Source organism: Hippichthys cyanospilos, chromosome 12, assembly GCF_059441005.1.
Source record: "Hippichthys cyanospilos isolate Australia breed blue-spotted pipefish chromosome 12, RoL_Hcya_1.0, whole genome shotgun sequence".
Classification (NCBI taxonomy): Eukaryota; Metazoa; Chordata; class Actinopteri; order Syngnathiformes; family Syngnathidae; genus Hippichthys; species Hippichthys cyanospilos.
Genome location: NC_142380.1, coordinates 11973259 through 11991788, shown reverse-complemented (window position 1 = coordinate 11991788; position 18530 = coordinate 11973259). Strand labels below are relative to the sequence as shown.

The window sequence follows — 18530 nt, the reverse complement described above, 5'->3', positions numbered from 1 at the left end:
TTCATTCTTTCTATGAAAGTAAAGCTTTTTGTGTGGACAGCGCACACTATTACGTCTGCATCACATATTTCTTTGTTGTATTACACTACAAACCTACAAACAAAAGATCCAGTTTTTCAGATGGGCTGATTACTCTATTGCCTGTTTTTGGTCATTTTTGAAGTGAATGATGCTTGCTTCTGGCACGTGTGTGTTCCACTGACGCGAAACAACCACATAGATTTCATATGTAGATCCAAATGTGGTTGAGAGTATCTATAAAAGAACAAATTACAAAGAGGAAGTACATTTCAAAGATGGAAGAAAATAGGCCTACTGACACGAACAGATAATGGCTGTCACGGTCTTGTTTTTATTCAATAAAGTTTCTAACTGAATGTTTCTGTGTTTTTGGGTCCCATTTTGTTTGGTCCAGACTCAAATTACATTACTGTACAGTATCTAAAAGTTGTGATGCGGGGAAAGTTTTTTTTTTCTTTTTTTTGTTGTTGATAATTTCAAAGCATCTCCCTTGATGCAATGCATCAGTTCCAAACCACTTAAAAAAAAAAATAAATAAATATATATATATATATATATATATATATATATATATATATATATATATATGTATTTTTTTTTTTTTTTTTCTAAGCGGTTTGGAACTTGTAAGTTCTGACAACATGAGCAGAATCTGTTTCACACAGTAGTGGAAGGCAGTCAGTCAATTTTACTGTTTAATTTCTTAGACTCAGCATCATTTATATTGGAACACAAATGGTGGCGCAACACTTTGGCACAGTAAAGTTTTCACAATGGTGTACTATAGTGGCATCTTCAAAAATTTACATTATAACTGTATAAAGTAGAATTATGGGATGCTACTTATGTGATTTAAAAACTGCTTTTTTTTGGATGGGGTTAGAAGTGATGGCATTTCCATTTATTTCAATGGGAGATGATTTTTTTTTTTTTTCTGATTCAGGGTTGCGTTTGAGTTGCTCTGTTGTTATTTTTAAGATATCCATCCGTCCATTTTCTAGAGCTGCTTCTCCTCACAAGGGCTTTGCTTTGCTTTGCTGGTGCCTTTCCAGCTGACTTTAGGCAGTAGGCAGGGGACACCCTGAACTGGTTGCCAGCCAATTGCAGGGCACACAGAGAAGAACAACCAATCACGCACCCAACCACACCTAAGGACAATTTAGAGTGTCCAATTCACCTGCCATGCATGTTTTTGAATTGTGGGAGGAAGCCGGAGTGCCCAGAGAGAACCCACGCAGGCTTGGGGAGAACATGCAAACTCCACACAGGAAGGCTGGAGCCAACTGGAATTGAACTCTGGTCCCTTAACTGTGAGGCAGACGTGCTAAACACTGCCCCATCAACCACCCATTTCTAACATAACTTTTTTTTCCCTCTGAGGTCAAGAGTAGATCATTTTTGTCAGCACGTTGACGATGTCTTCTTAAGTTCGTATATGACCATTTATAGGTGTCAAGTCACAGATTATGAGTTAAACTATGAAAACCTTATCACAATCGCAAAGGGCAGTACAAAGATTGTCAAATATATTATATAAGGATGTTTGTTCGTTTGTATGCACACAGTTCACATTCCACAGTCTTTGAGCTTCAGCTATCTGCGGTGGGCCGGGGGTCCGTACAGGAAGAGGGCACCAAAGGTGGAGAACACCTCGCGGGCCTCATTGGTGGCCAGCTTGCCCGCCATCCTCAGCAGGCCCACGCGATCGCCTCGCTTCAGGGGCACTATGAGGCTGAAGGACACCGAGCCACCGCAGCCGCACGCGTCTTGACCAGATGCCGCCGAGCTGCGCAGCCTCTGGATGCTGCGCTGGGACACGGACAGGACCGCCTCCACCGAATCGCCAGGCTGCGCCGTCAGAAGCCCCGAGATCAGGTAACGGCCATCTTGCGGAACTGTGAACAGACCTGTGAATGGGGAAAATGGATGACACATAGGATTACGCACCATTAACCTACTATTCACCCTTACAAAAACAAAGCCCATGAGGTATTCTCAGTTATAACTTCTTTCTCATGAGAATGAATTCTTGTTGAAAATAAAATGATTTTTGTAAACTTACTATTATATACAACTAAAAAATATGCCTTTTGTCTTGTGTGACTATAAGTGTCATTCTTCAGGGTTTGCTACCGCAAGTCTTTGTGAATCTGTTGAATTTCAAGTATCAGAAAATATCCAAGTTTACAGCGGTACCTGTGTGTGGACTGTAGTGGCCGCCCTCATTGAGCAGAACCTTGTCGAAGCGAATGATGCCAAAATCCCCAGAGAAAGGCTGGCGAGTGAGGCCGGCAGAGAAGGAGAAAGGATCAGCCAAGGCCATGCGCTCGACTGGAACACCTAAACAACAACAGATAAATCATGAAAAATATGGCAAAGCAACCTCAATACTGCGCTTCATGTAGTATTTACAAGTAAAAATTTACCAAGGGATTCAAGAGGAGCTTGGTAGGATGGGTTCCAGGGCATTTTAGCTGCTAGCGGATCTGCCAGGTACAAACATAACAGATGAAAAGCTTTGCATTATTTATCAAGATATATTACGGCTTTCTGGTAGGATTTTGCCGGAAATTAGATGACTTCCTCTACCCTGTGTGAATGAATGTGAATGAAGTCATATAATTAAGAGACTATTGTTGCAATTAAAAAAAAAGTAATATGAGAAGTCGTAGTTTAATGAGGAAATTGCATTGTCGTAGCATTGCATTGTAGAACAAACATAACTCTGATGTTATGATTAGTATCTAATCACAGCATTATGCTGAGCACCGTTCCTCACATAAATGATTTTGGCAAACTTTTTCTTTTAAAGAAAACATCTCATAATAACTCCTTTTACGATGTGGCTAAACAACTTGAGATTCATCGGGAAACCTTATGGTAAAGTGATTTTGATGGTAATTGGTTAGACAAAATTGGTAAAAATAAATTCAAATCAAGAATGACCAACAAATGCTTACAGAGCCGTTAGAATAACAAGGCAAACCGAAATCCTTATAGATATAGCTTAAATAAACGAGAAAGTATAAGGGCTTACAATCAAAGAATGGGACTCTCAGACCATAAGTTCACGTTGACAGTTAGAAAACTCACAAAGAAACGACTACACTACTTTGGTAAACCAAATGAAGAAATCAAAACAATCAAAATGGTTATTCCGAAATCAGAAACTGTACAGTTCGAAAAAGAACTAAATATATTCAACTGGGATGAGAAATCGAAGCTAGATGGGTTGGATGAACTTTGATGGGTAAATAAGTTTTTGATTCTTATTTTTTATTAAACAGTACCACATGTTCATACCCTGAGGTATTACAACTCCCCCTCACTTGCATACAACAGTTTATAGCCATTAGATGTACCCAGTAGTTGTAGTAGTAAAAATAAAACAAAAAATAAGTTTTTCATTTACTCATTTTAACCTTTCATTGCATGACTGGCTAAATGACTAAAGTTAATGATCCAATTCAGGCCTATGCAGGAGGCGCGGATCACAAATGGGCTTGTTTGGCCTTGGCGAAGGTCTGCCTCCGCTTTATTTGTATGAGCCAAACGCAAATATGCATGGTAAGAGAGTGTAACTAAGCAACCGGGGATCAAATTCTTTTTGTCGAACATCTGCAATAGGTTCCAATTCCTTTCACGGTGCATCCACGCCTACTTCAGTCTAAACATCCTTTTTCCTCATACTCTTTGAGAAGCCTGTGCTTTCTTCACAGCTTCATTTCTCACTGTTTACAAAGGCAGCTGAACATATAACAGTGGCCTGCAATGATGAAATGAAAGCTAGGACTGAGTGAAGAAGTCGACCAAGTTGGGTAATACAACTTCAAAAATAGATAGACTGAAATTTCTGCCTCAAAGCTCCAGCTGAACGATTGTTTGTTCCATCATTTTCCGTGTTCAATTACTACCACATGGAAAAAGCATACCGCAGTAGTACAAATACTTTTTGATTGTCTTGGTGCACCACCTAATGGCCGAATAGCTGATGTTATTTTTTAGTAGTTAGCTGGCTTTTATTTAAGACAACATGGAGCTTCTCACAATAAAGAAAAAAAACTTCCCAAAAAGCATTAGAGCTAACAAGCAGCGCCCCTCTCAAACTGACTAATGGAATATTGTTGAAACATTATCTCTAAGTGACTTTAAAGACACTATAAAATGCGCAACGTACATACAACATCATTTATGTGTGAACTAAATGCTAAACATTAGTGTGCTAATGCTAATCATCATTGCTAATCAATAAGCATAGGCAAATGTCTAAAAAACTCATAAATATATAGAAAATGATACTTTGAATAGTTATATTCACTCACTTCACTCACGTTAAACCTTTGTAGGTAATTAAAAATAATAATACTTAATAAGAGCGCAGGGGATACTCAATTATAAACTGACAGGATGAGCGATTTTAAAAAGATTTGAGTGCCAGATCAAATGGAAAAGCTTTGCAGTTTTTGTACAGTAGGTGGCGGTATGCACCCTATGTTATGTATTCTGATCCCAGTAAGTGAGTGACGTCAGAATGCTGTTAGGGCCCACAGGTGTGGATGATTTCTTTTGTATGACAGCAGTAGTTGCACTAAACACCATGGAATGGATTCTACCCATGGCCAAAATGTGGAGCAGTCTAAAGTAAGCCATTTTAAACTGTAATGTAAAATTTGTTGGCATATTAAAAGTTAAAACTATACTGCAGAATGTTGGTCACCAGTTGTATGTCCTGCAAAGTTTAAAAAAAGTAAATATGAGGCTTTGTGAACTCTACAGGCAGCCTTTTTACTGCTGAAAATGGCGGAATAAGTAATGTACCCCTTTAACTGATTTGCTTTAACGTTCATTTTACAGTGAACTTCTACTGTGACTTATACATGCCGATTTTGGGAGGAATACGAATTGTACATTGGAAAGCTGTGTTATTATATAAGTTTGAGCCCTGAAAGAAAGAAAAACCGTTGAAAAATGACAAAAAGGTTTATAAGATGAGTTGTGTGTGGGGCAGCATATGCAGTACCTGTGGGATTGCTCCACTCAGGCTTGAAAGATACCCGCTGCAAAGGAGGATAGCCTACAAAAGACAAAGGACACCTTCAACAGAACGCCATCCAATAGAACCATCCAAAAAAATGAAAGAAATCTAAAAATGAATGAGATTTTGTCAAGCTAATCACCAAATGAAAACAAAACAATTATGTACAGTTTGTACATATTTTTTTTTCAAATTTAGGAACTGAGTTGAATGGAGCTATATTCGCCAATGTGAGCCAAAAGAAAAATCCTACGACAACACAATCGTCTGTCAGCAAATACAAAAATGTTCAAAGCAAAAAAAAAAAAAAAAAAAACAGGTTTGAATGCCCTCAAGAATAATACTGCTTTTACAGTATACCTTTACTCAGTGCTTACATAATGAAGCTTTATGGTAAATGCAATTTAGAATTCATTATTACTTTAATAGAATCAATAGATAAAAAAAATAAAGACTTATAAAATGTCCATTAAGAAAATCTACAAATACATATATTTTTCATTTAATACTTTAGCTTCAGCCAAAATGGAGTCACTAGAACGACGACATCTCCTAGCCGAAAAGAAAACAATATACAAAACAAAGTAATTCATTGATAAAGTCGCAAAATGTAATTTGTTGGATTTTTTGTTTACATCTACTTTTTTTCCTACTTTTATTATTTAAGACAAGGAACCATTTTTGGGACCTTCAAATGGCAAATAGAAAAAAATATAAATAATGATTTACATAATGTTTAGTCTCATTTTATTTTTTCACATTAAAATTTAGTTCATAGTAAAAACAGCCGCAAAATTTTTTTTTGTGTCCTTGCCAATCAGAAAATGAAAAAATTATATTGAAACAGAAATGTTTTGGATGTTATGTTCTGTATTATCTTTTATGATATCAAAAGAGCACATCATCAGTATAAGGCAGGCAGTCGATCATTTCAGTCTAGTATTTTTTTATATACATATACTGTAGTTTTTCTACAGCACAATTTTACACTCATGCGATTTCTCCCAACCTATCAGTGAAGACATCACATTGCAAAATCCCACCTGGCGCTCCTGCGAACCCGGTCAGGGGTGGACTGGCCGAATCCTCAGACCCCCTCCTCACCGTGACCCTTCGCATGTACCCCGGGGGTCCCGCCTCGCCTGACTCCACCACGGGCCTGGCGGGCACCACGGGGACGCCTTGGCTCCCGGGCCACTGGGGGGCGACCGGCCGGCTCGGGGGGGCCGTCCTCGGGGTGTGCGTGTTGGGCTGCCTGGGCGGGGGGATGATGAATGGGATGTGGATTTGCTGAACTCGACCTCTGCCGGGATCTGGCGGGGACGCCGGTGGCTCGGGTCTGAGCAGGACTCCTGGGGACATATTGAATTGGCGTTGAGGCCGGTTGACGCTTTGAACCCTGCATGGGGTTCGTGGTGTAATGACGGGAATGCGATGACATCGCACTTAGGAGAAATCAACACTCATCGCTAATGTTTACATGAAATCCAGCAGCATGTGCGGGAATAGAAGGCAATCAGTAACAGGAACATCACACTGTGCTTTTTCGAACCTTCATTTGAATTCTTATAATTATCATTAACAAAAAATGAGAGGGTCGAGTTGTCGGTATGCAGCAGTTCCTTTGTTCACTGCGTCTCGGTTAGCGCCTCAAAAATAAAGTAGAGTCATGCAAGGCAGTTCGAATGTTAGCCAGAAGATGCTCGGCTGGCATGGCAACCGGCCGAGGAAACGGGAGCGTAAAAAAAGCCCTTATTTACTTAAATAAATGTCTGCGCATTTCATTAGTACAAGCAAAAATTGCTGTTTAAACAAGACAATGCTAATGTCATGCTCTCGAAGTACATATGATCGAAACCATCCAGGCATGCCTGGGGGCAAGTTGGTCTGATGGAGGGTTGGAATCTAACAAGACCTTTGCTGAAATTGCAATAATAATAATAATAATAATAATAATATCACACATACCACAGAGTACATACTAGTCATATTGTTCAGGGTATCTATCTATCTATCTATCTATCTATCTATCTATCTATCTATCTATCTATCTATCTATGACCTACCATACGAAATTATCATTAAAATATCTGTACATCTGTGGTATCTACATGATTCATCTAAAATGTCTATCTAATAGAGGTGTCCCAATAAATCTATTTTTTATTTTCAACACAAATCCGATATTGCAGCCCAGAGAATAGTCCAATACGATCCAATATCAGCAGAAATGATACATGCTTTTATTAGTATTTTATCAAACGAAGTACAATAAGCAACAGATAGGTATGAGAAAATATGACCCATTTATTCCAAACATTCGGGTTATATAACTTTCACCTCAAGCATGAGAACTTCTCCACTTGAATAAAGACACTGCTGAATAGAAGAGCAGGAGCGGAGTCCAGAATGAACTACTTGTATTGTGTTTGAGTGCTAATATTGGAGATTTTCGACATAATGATGATATAACCTCATACTTTTTTTTCACTGATGTCAGACCAATATCGGATCGTGACACCCCGCTATCTATAGTATCTCTAGTCTACAGTCTAAAATCTAGTCTATAGTATTGGAAGGTCCATTGATCAATCGATCATTCGGCTTTATGTATTAATCTTTCAATTGATTTCTCTATCGGTCAGTCATAACCCAGCTGTATTTTTTTCAGTCCTCGACTACTTCGATCCTAAACCAGAGTGCTACTGATTTGGATTGCATCAAAAAAAGCGTAAAAGTAGTAAAAGAATAAAACATCAAACCTGACCTTTGACCTTTCTTTTCACCACTCAAGCAGAGGCAAACAAAACTGTGTTCTATCTCTTTGATACTATTGATAGTATTTTCAAATACTGTAGATGTCCGCATGGAATTATCATGAATCACCGCAGTGGTAATCTGTTGCATCCTAAATTAATAACACGCGTCATACAAAAAATAAATGAACAAATGAATAAATAAAGGTGCTTAGAGCAAATGAAGCCATTTACCAGCCACGTCCAATTAAAAACAAATTACATTTTTACCACTATGATTACAAACGTCTTGTTCATTTCCCCTCTTTGTCGCCCTCAGGATTGCCTGAGTGCATATTTCCCATGAGTCCGTATTTCTCCCCCTCCACAGCCCTCATAGGAAATTGTCACCACAGTGCACAACAGAACCAATACCAGACAGCAGAGAGACAATAGCATTCTGTAACATTGAGTCATCTTACATGTCGACGCGTCACTCATTCCAGCGCTGGTCAAACATTTTGCTTACCAGGGAGACGTTTTCCCAAGGAACCATCAATAGCCTTACAGCCTTATTTTCTAAACATGCAGTTCAAAAACTAAACATTCACAACGTGTGTAACACAAAGGAATTAAACCAAAGGCAGTTGAATTTACTCGAGCTGTCGGAGTTAATTTGGGAGATTCCTTTAAAATTCATAAAAGGTTGCAAAGCCAAGTTCAACCCAGTATAAGTTGTACACTTTTGGAGCCAAATATCCTCGCCAATGGTGATGGACAGATATAAAAGCAAATAAGAAATTTTGTGAATTTTTTCTATGAGAATACAAGAATAAAAAAACTTCTTTCAATAAGTCAGATTTGATAGTTTTGTTTGACAGTTGTATCTCACAAGAAAAGAATCATATTGATGAATCAAGGTAAACTATTACAAAAGTCTTTGTAGTGTAATTATTGTTATTTATTTGATGAATTTACATCACGGGGGGGCAGACGACCCCAGGGATTTGATTTATGTCATTTGAAGTGTAATAGCAATACAATCAGAATGTTCATCTTTTTTTTGGTTATGTTTTAGGCATTTGATGCACTTTTTTCAGTTTTAGACTAAACTGTAACCTGTATAAATGCTGTAAAAAATAATTACCAGTTGTTGGTGATTTGTTGTTGATTTATATTGATTTTTTTTTGGTAACGTTAAAAAGGATACAGGCTTAGGTAAAGTTATACAATTTTTATAGATAATATTCTTATAGTCAGTGCATCGGGGGGTGCAAAAGGTTTTCTCAAAATATAATTGAGAAGCACCGCATTAAATGTCTCTGACAAACTTTGCAGAAAATAGTTGTTGTAAATGCCATGAATCATGACTCATTCTGGAAAATTTTTCATCATTGACACCACTGCAGTTTACCAATCGTCGTTTGCTGATATGCACAGCTTCCGCTAACAACAAGGCAGTGAACCGAGAGGAGCTACTTTACAAAAGCAGATCCAAAAGACGCTGAAATCGAAACCAGCCATTTATCTACATGTTGATATTATTTGGAGACCTCTTTCAGCTAATGCGGACCTCAGTTTTTGATGCACTTCTCTTCTCTTTTTGCGCACAAACAGAATCCCCCCGTTGCACGTTGGCTAATGATGACAGGAGGTCGGACACCTCTAGGGGGTCTCTTTGTACATCTGGCAGTGCTCTGCTCTGAAGACTTCCAGATGGGCTGTCACGGGAGCGAGCGCCTCACCTTGCCATCGAGGCAATGTTTGTTGTCTAACGCAGCCGATTCTCACTCAAATGATTTCAAATTTTAACAAGGTGTCACCAAAGCTGTGTTAAAATCATATTTTTCTCAATGTGAAACATATTTGGTTTTGTTTAGGGCAGTGATTTTGAAAGGATCTTGTAGTTCGGTCTTCGTGTCTCAAATAGTCCAATTATAGCTCTACATATTATACAGCGTGCGTTTCACCTGTCCGCTGCCGTTTTCCTTTTCTTCTCCTTCGACACCCTTTGGGTTCAAGAAGACTTTGATGTTCTTGTGTTTTTTTTCTTGTCTGCTCCCTGTCTCACCATTTACAAACGCATTGATCCGCGAAATCAAAGCAGTCGTTTGAGAAAGATTCATTTGCTGAGGCCTCACTGGGACTGGGAGACGTGCTCTGGCACTCATGCAAGGACACGGGTTTCAAGGAGAACGCGAGGAGATAAAGGAGTGGGGAACATCTCAACGGAGAAAGGAAACATCTTGAGAATATGAGGAAATTGAGAAAAAAAAAAGTGCGGTCAGGATTTTTCTTGTTTATTTCGCCATCTAACAGGCTACAGTTGAACTGCTCCATCGGCGATTCGTTTTTTTCTGCCAGGGATGGAGTTGCAAACTAGAGTAAAGGTATTAAGACCAGAGATAAGAGTTCATCATAATGTCGAAGGTTTTAAGTTGGGTTTTCAAATCAGGGTTACAGTTGAAATCAGGGTTTCAAGGTTTAATGTTTTAAAAGAGGGTTAGTATTTCAAACATGGAATCAAATCTCAAAGTAAGGCTTTGATGAAGCGCTTTTGTCTCAAACCTGTTTTAAATTAGGGGTTTAAATCAGGAGTGCAGTTTTAAACTAGGGTAAAGGTTTCAACACGAGTTGGGTTGGATTTCAAGTTGTCATCTATTGATTCATTTTCTGTAGTTGCTTATCCTTACAAGGGTCGCTGTTGCGCTGGTGACTATCCCAGTTGTCTTCGGCCGGTAGGCGGGGTACACCCTGAGCGGGTTGCCAGCCAATCGCATGGCACACCACTGTGTATACCTTCCAAGAATTAATGAATTAAATTCAATCTAAAGCGATTTATCGTCTCAATTACTATAACTGTGTGTGACTGACGCTGAAAATCAGGACTGTCCCATTTTGAAGTTGCAATAAATATTTTGAGGGAATGTAAGTTGGAGATGCTATAATGACATAAAATGTGCTGTCATGCTTTTTGCTTGGGACTCCAAATGCTTCACAAGGCATGTCCATTTCACACACGTGTCGTCGAAAAGACTTGATCTTCAGGCTCTAAATTGTTGACAAATGGCCAGAACATTACGTTTTGTACCCGTTTGTCCCCATCGGCTCAAAACGACCTCGTGTCTGAATGATCCACCTATGACAAGAACTCATCTGTTTGCAGCCTACTCGAGGCCCTCATATGACTGCTCTGAATTACAGATTTCACTGACACTATATTTCTCATTTAAGCTGCTTTGTTTTTTCCCCTGGGCCAGATCAAAATATCCCTCTAGAAAAACCGAAAGAACTTTAAGGGTGGTGACTTAGAATGTTTGTAGGCTTCCAACCAGCTGGTAGTGCAAGTGGACGGCATGTCCGCCTCACAATTGTGAGGTGCTAACCGTACGGGGAAGACCCCGTTTCCACCTCTGTTGCCAATCACTACTTTGTTTTGGTCGATGCGCTGACAAGAAGGGCGGTCCCGTCCATGGGGCCCGAAGCCATGACATCACATCGGACGGCCGTCGACGCATCTGGTGCCGGGTGTGGAGCTGCGCTTAGCCCCTCCTCTTCTCCATCAGTTCAATGAGTCAGGGCTCTTAATGAGGACCAGACCCCGACTCGTCAGGCTGAGGTCAGCCTACGGGAATCCCTGGAGTTTGGTAACGCTGCATGTGTGAGGCGTGTGCGCTGAGTGACTGAGGTCCATGTCGGCGGTATGAGAAGGGAGAACCCGAGAAAGGCGACTTTAGTCAGATTGTTACTCAGGGTGGAAAAAGACAGTCGCCTCGGGTGTTCTGATGCCCCCTTCGGGGAAGCGAAAACGACGTAATTAAATCACTGCAAGTAGTCAGCGGGGGCTACGATCCAAAACCCGGTTGGCCGCATAAATATTTTAGCTTCAATTTACCTGCCACATTCCTTCTATAAAAACTGCGGAATTCTTGGGACAACAACATCATAAGTCACAGGAAGTTTCCATTATAGGCCTCGGCGGCTTGGCGGTGCGGCCGCATATTGAATGACATAGGAGGAGGCCGGCCAGCGAGAGGCCCAGTGAACTCGTGTCCTCCCACTCGGGGAAATACCCTGCGGCCATTCAAGGGATGTGATCCTTTTCCTCCGAGCCTCCATGTGAGTTGTGCAGGCAGAGTGCATGATATTATGCAGGATTATCTGCAGGAAGGCTATGTGTTTATACAGATGTTAATCACGCTTGATAAAACTTGTGAATGCTGGGAGAGTTGGGAAGGAAGTCCACGAGAAGAACCAGATCCATACAGTCAGTCCGTTTGAGAACACCTCTCACTTTGACTGTTCCTTTCTCGATGCGGTATCTCGTTTGACAACTTAATTTGGTGAAAATGCACTTTACATTTTTATAGCGCATATCGGACACTCCAGATTGACCTTAGGTGTGTTCGTAAGTGTAGTTTTTCGCTCGTCTCTGTGTGGCCTGCGATAGTCTGACAACCTGCCCACAGACAGCTGGGATAGGTACACTTGTGACACTTGTGAGAACAAGCGGTTAAGAAAATGGATGGTTGGATGGATATTTAGATTATGGCTGACCTGTGGCCTATTCAAGATGACTTGAGGCAGCGGGTACCCTTAACTACTCGCTCATCAATCACTGGCAAAAGCGCAAAACGATGAGATCTGAAGCCATAACATCTGGTGGACAAACCAACCTATATTGTGCCCTTACAGTAGTAGTCAGAAGCAACCAAAGTACCCAGACAAAAACTGACGCAAACTCACACAGGAAGGCGGACGTGCTAATCGCTTGTGGTGGAAACCATTTTCGCTATTGTTGTTGTCGTAAATACATTGACAATACATGAACCGATTTATTGGTCTTCAATTTCTTTATCTTTCTTGCTTTGGTGCAGGGGACATCCTACTTTCTTTTTCATGAGTCTCGGGTGCTGTGTCAAATTCCATTTTTTGTTCATTCTGCCGACCGCTAACAATTGGCCCCATTTGGCCCCCCGGGCCGCAGCTTGGACACAGCTAGGCTTCCTGCTCTTTCAATTGTGTTCCGTTTCGTTTCTTGGCCGGTGAAAACAACATGTGTATTTCATTATAAATATTTTCAGAGATCATACTTTGTATTGGAGTGTACTTTGTATTGAGATCAATACGGTGTATTGAGCGTAAGGATATAGTTCTTATATTGTAATGCTTTTACTGTCAAGACAAACCACACCAACCGAGACCAAGACATTATCAAGACTAGAGAATATTGACACAGAGACAATAAAAAATCTTGCGTTCGCCTTGCCCAAGGTTGAGACAATACCGGAAAAACTGCTTTCGATTTCAAGATCGGACCGAGACTCTTAAAAAGTTGCCCTGAGACCGATCTTGAGTAAATGATGTAAGCCACTGTTTTTCTTTTGATCAGCCAAAATAACACAACATATCTTTCACAAAATTCAGTAAACCCGTCAAACTGGACACAAAGCCATTTTTCTTTGTGGAGTTTTGTTTAACCGATGTAATATCTAGTGCAAGCTACTAGTGAGGTATTCATAACCTGAAATTTCAGACATCACCTCATCCATCCCATGATGTCACAGAGAAACTTACCTGGATCCCTGGCGGCAACATCTTTAGAGACTTGTCTGGCCATGGCAGACAGCTGGGTCTGGAACCGCCGCAAGGAGTTGTGGAGTTCCGCGATGTCTGCTCCTTGGCGACCGCAGGTAGCGTTGGTCCTCCCCAAGTCGCCCTTCAGTTCTTCGATGTGAGCGGAGATGCCATCTAACCTGAGGCGCTCCTTCTCAAGTGCGTCCATCCGTCCTTCCACGTGTTGACACCGACTCAGGTCAGCCAACACCTGCTTGCTAAGTTCGTCCACTTGGTTTTTTAGCTTCTCCATGGGGGCGCCAGTTGTGTCAAGCTGGCCAGCTTGCACCGGCCTCCTTGTAGCACCTCTATCTGCCTGGCAGCACGTTGCGTTTATTTTAACCATGTCCTGGTTGTACTTGCTCAAAGAGTCGCTCAGTCCAGTAACAGCACCCGCTAGGCCCAGAACATTATCTTGAATGTTAATCAGATCCTTCTGGAAGGCATCCATGGCCTTGGATTTTTTCTCATTCCCGGCCGATTCCCTTTCGATGCTCTCGAGCAACTGCTGGAGCTTGTCTGTATTCGTGCCGACGTCGGTTTGAAGGGTATCCAAATCGTTCCTGTAACGACGCAGATCCTTCCAAATTATATCCATTCCCTTGGGTGAGGGCGAGGAACTTCCTTCAACAACGGTGGCCTCTGAGCCCGAACACCCTGCTGAGCACATCTCTCCAACAGCGTTGATCTTGTCATCCAAACCTTGAAGGAGGAACTTGTTGTTGTTGACTTGCGCCTGCACGGTATCCATGGAGTCTCCGAACATCCCTGGGAAGGAATTGTTGCTCATTTCCACTAGCATGCCAGTGAACTGATCCTCCATGCTGTTGAGGCGTTCATCCAGAACTTGTCTCAGCGACGCTACTTCTTCTGTGATGATCCGCGTCATCTTCTCTTCTATGTAGAAACAGTGAGTTTCTGCATTTTGCTCGGAGATGTTTAAGCGGGCCTCCAATTCTTCAATCAGGGGGATGAAGTCGTTGTTGTTCTCACGGGGCTCGGACAGATGTATCAGTTCATTGTCAATACGGACATTCAATATGCGGTAAGCCTCAGTGATGCGGTCGATCTCCAGCCACAAGTCTTTGTGGTCGCCGTGGTCCTCTTGCTTCTTAATCGGGTCTGTCTGCCGCTGAGTTCGCGATGGCCCATCGGCTGCTGTCATATCCACACGCAGAGCCCGGATCTCTTTCCTGAGATTGGCCTCTTTGTCGTCAACAAGTTTGGTGAGGCTGTCCAAACTTTGGTCACGGCTCTCCTCGCAGGTCTTCTGCAAGGTCTGGATTTTGCTACTGCACGCTGCTTGTATTTTGTCCAACTGTTCCTTCATGGTTTGGTCAAACTCGTTCTTCAGCTTTTCCACTTTACCGTCGATGTAACTCTGCACAACGTCAAGCTCCATCATGGATGGAGTCTGCGATTGCGAGGCATCCATCAGGACACGAATCTGCCCCTCGTGACTTGTGATCGTCCCTCGCAAGTCTTCCAGCAACTCTTCCTTACTTTTCAGAGCGTCGTTGATATCGTCTAAGCGGCCTTCAATTTTTTCTAAGACCTTGTCTCCGGCGAGCCCACCTCTGGAAGCCTGGTGGCCATCCAGCACGGCAGGACTGTCCTCAGGTCCTGGAACCACCGCAGTATCGGGCGGCTGCATGTTATTGAATAAGGTCACCAACATGTTCTTGGTGTCCTCTTGCAGGTCTGCACGTAGGGTGGCGGTTAACCCTTTCAAGGCGGACTGCAAGTCCAGGACTGTCTGGGTCAGGCGCTGAACTTCACCTTCCAGAATGTGCACCTTGTCATTTGTCTCATAATGATGGCCTGTCTCTCTGCGTTCTGGCCCTAGAAACAATTGAGACAATGATGCTATGAGAAAAAAACAACCCCCCCAAAAAAACCCACACACATTTGAACTGAGACTAAATTAGTACAAATGGTGTCTTACTCTGTATGTGTCTATTTGCATATCCAGTACTTGATGGTCCAAAGGGCTGAGTTCCTTGTGCTATCTGATGTTCTGGAGTGGGTTTTAAATCTCTACAGCTCGGTCCTTGGTAGCCTGGACAGCACCTCCACTCCAACTCTGTGACTTTCTTGTAGGCTATCTTGTAAGTGGGCCGGAACTGGGTTTTGTATCTGTGAAAGCGTTGCGATGGTGAGATTAATTGCCAGGACTTTAAACACCAGGGCTGTGCCAAAATATCAATTCACAAAGGAATCAAAACAATGCTTTTGTCTTCCATTTTAGTGGCTGGAATGTCATTGAAACAAAACGAAGAATAGAGTATCATTCATAGTCATTCAATTCAATTCAAAACCGCAAAGAGGACCAGAGTGACAGTCTTTTGCACATCTATTGTTCCACGCAGAAGTAATTGTCAGTTTTGAAACAAGAATGAAATCTACATTGAATTGGGAATCTTAGTATAAAACAGTTTTTAAATATTAATGCAGTAGAGGTTTTTCCTAGAAGTATTCAATATCATTCTGAAAACACTACATTTAAATTCATGATTTTTTTTTTCATGGAGTTTCAGAAAGGTTTTTCTTTGGAAACTACCTAAATTTTGTTGTGGTTATTTATCTTCTGAGCTACAGTTCGCCAGGCACTTTTTCCCGCTGTACAGCTAGGACAAAACGCTCCCAGGGAAACAATAAATGACATCACTCTCCTGGAGGTGGGGGTCATGTCTTGGGGAACATCTGGTAAATTGATGACTGATTCTGCGTTCCTCCACAACTCTACCCCAAATTTGACACCCATAGCACAGCTTGATTTAAAATAAAATAAAATGACCCCATTTTAAAGGTAGAATCCATTGAAAAACTTACATCACTTGATGGGGGCAGTTGGTTATGTAGGGAGGGCAGGGGACCACCACAGGCTCCTGGAAGCTCTCCATACTGCCCTGCACAGCGCAGCTGACGTTTTTGTGTACCACGAAGGCGCACCAGTTCCTGAGCGATAGGGGCAGACGTATGACACGTTTTAAGAGCACATATTGGAGCAGTCACCTCATTGTACTACTGTAGTGATGTTGAAGTGCGCCTCATTCTGAAAGCTGTTCCTAATATTTTGGCGACTTTATTTTAGCACCACGTTTACAAAGAGAAACTTTTTTCACTAACTAATTGATGACTTTTACCTTGTCCTTAACTGTTGAAGGCAAGCAACTGGGCTAGCTCACAGATTCCCTTTTATCTTATCTGCTTGGGAGAAAACATTTTCAGCCATATTTAGTCCCGTTCAAGAGATAAAACGAGTAAATTAAGACGCAGGGACGAAAAAACAACAACACTCTTTTGGCATCTGCGCGGCATGTGCGCACACAGTTGCATCACAACAAGAGAAACGCCCTGAATGAAATCTGGAGTGAGTTAAAAAAAAAAAAAAAGAAAGACCAAGGAATTAACTTTACTGACCTGTTTCTGTGTCTTTGCACCACTCCGGTGTGCACAGGATCATAAGAAGGTGGTGGAGGAAAGCCATGCGTGAAAAAGTTGCAAAAGAGCGTGAAAAGCGTCCAACGCATCGGAACTCCCGTTCCCATATTTGCATTCAGAAACTAAAAACCTCTCAAATATACTTGATATTAACTTTTAAAAGTTAGGGATTTTCTTGACGATACTTTGACATGTTCCCCGCGCGCCTTTAAAAAAAAAAGAGGAAAAAAGTTTACTGCAGCAACTTTACTGCAACTCCCTCCTGGCGTGACGCGAGGGCTCCACGCCCTCCTCCCAATAAAACAACAAAATGCAAAGGGGGGGGGGGGGGGGGGGGGGGGGGGGGGGGGATTTCTGTCTGGGGAACAGTGCTCGTTAATTACCCGCAAAGATTAGATCAGGAGAACTTTTTCACACTACTGTAGCAATACGGGACACTTCATTAGATGCACCTAATGGAATCCAATTTTTCAAAAGATGATTTTCCGGAGTAATGAGGCACGAGACGAAGAATTACATTATTTTCTAAATTGGAATAAAAATACTTTCCGAACGATTACGTAGTGCAAAAGAACAATCGAACCACTCTAAAACAGCAACTAAAATAAAGTAAAACTACTTATCAAACGATGTACAATAAAGAATTAGGGCCGCGTTAAAAAGGGCAAAAATACACGATAATGATTCTCAAGCGTGATACAAGAGGTAGGCTACCAATACTGATATGATTTCTCCCTCTAGCGGTATGTGGAAAAAATGCAGCTGAATTACTAACTGCGTACAGTTCAGCTATATTTAACTTTTGATTGCAGTTTTTGTATTTGATATTTGATATACCAATTTGAAATAAATCATGTTGAACTGTAGCTTTTTTTTCTTATTTTAGTATTTTATAATTATTTTTCTATACTGTAATAAGTCTTTTGTGGCATTTGGAGTGTGAGGATGATTTTTGAAGTGTACCTAAAATATCTTTAAGAGCCACTGTACATAATAAAATTGTTTATTTTAATGAAAAAGTGATATAATTGAAAGATGACTCCATGCTTTTCAGTATAAGTTATATATTCTCAAGAAAAGGTTTTCCTATTAAGGTAAAGGTTATATTGGGTTTAAAGTCATATTATGGGAATGAAGTGATGTACTTTCGAGGAGTAGCATGTTTTCAATAGTGGTATATTTTAGTTTCAAATGACAAGAAACCCAATCTACACAGTTAGGTTTACCTAATATTGAACCAGTTGGCGCTATTCTGCTCTATTATGCCTTTATTCAAGTCTTGCACAAGCCCTCCAGGCAGAGTCTGTGCTGCGGGCAGGAATTCATTGTTGATGCTTTGCTGCTGTGTTGAAGTTTGGAGAAAGAAGGTGACTTTCCATGCATACTGTTGTGTAAACACACACGCACACAAAGTAGCGGCAGATTTATTTATTTATTTTTAGCAGTGGCATCTGTATTGGCATTGATTTGAGTTAAAAACACAAGCATTTTCAACTGCTAATATTAGGGGTGTTTATCTTTTTTTCTTTTTTTTTTTTTTTTAACGTGGAATGATTATTTTCAATTCAGGGCACTCCCATCTTTAATTTGACTTCTCGGTTCAAAAGTGTCCAATAGCTTGGTTTTTTTGATCTCTCAATATGTTTGAGGCTATTAATATTTGATGGTGTTTCCAAACT

At 41.1% G+C, this 18530-nt stretch overlaps 1 protein-coding gene across 1 annotated transcript; it reads right to left on the bottom strand.

Moving 5' to 3' along the window:
• Positions 1-703: 703 nt before the first annotated feature.
• emilin2a (elastin microfibril interfacer 2a) lies at positions 704-17077 on the bottom strand. Its single transcript, XM_088429064.1, has 9 exons — positions 16831-17077; positions 16240-16365; positions 15353-15543; positions 13369-15249; positions 6100-6408; positions 5042-5095; positions 2448-2507; positions 2218-2361; positions 704-1928 (listed from the first exon to the last, which is right to left on the bottom strand). The coding sequence occupies exons 1-9, from the start codon at positions 16956-16958 to the stop codon at positions 1615-1617; spliced, it is 3207 nt and encodes a 1068-aa protein (XP_088285190.1). The 5' UTR covers positions 16959-17077; the 3' UTR covers positions 704-1614.
• Positions 17078-18530: the final 1453 nt, after the last annotated feature.

What these genes read in the sequence shown, in the direction of transcription:
- emilin2a (XM_088429064.1), bottom strand. Translation starts at nt 16,958, where the DNA reads ATGGGAACGGGAGTTCCGATGCGTTGGACGCTTTTCACGCTCTTTTGC. An exon ending in TGCAAATAGACACATACAGA is followed by an intron (nt 15,250 to 15,352) that starts GTAAGACACCAT and finishes AATTGTTTCTAG; the next exon opens with GGCCAGAACGCAGAGAGACA. An exon ending in CGGGTTCGCAGGAGCGCCAG is followed by an intron (nt 5,096 to 6,099) that starts GTGGGATTTTGC and finishes TGTCTTTTGTAG; the next exon opens with GCTATCCTCCTTTGCAGCGG.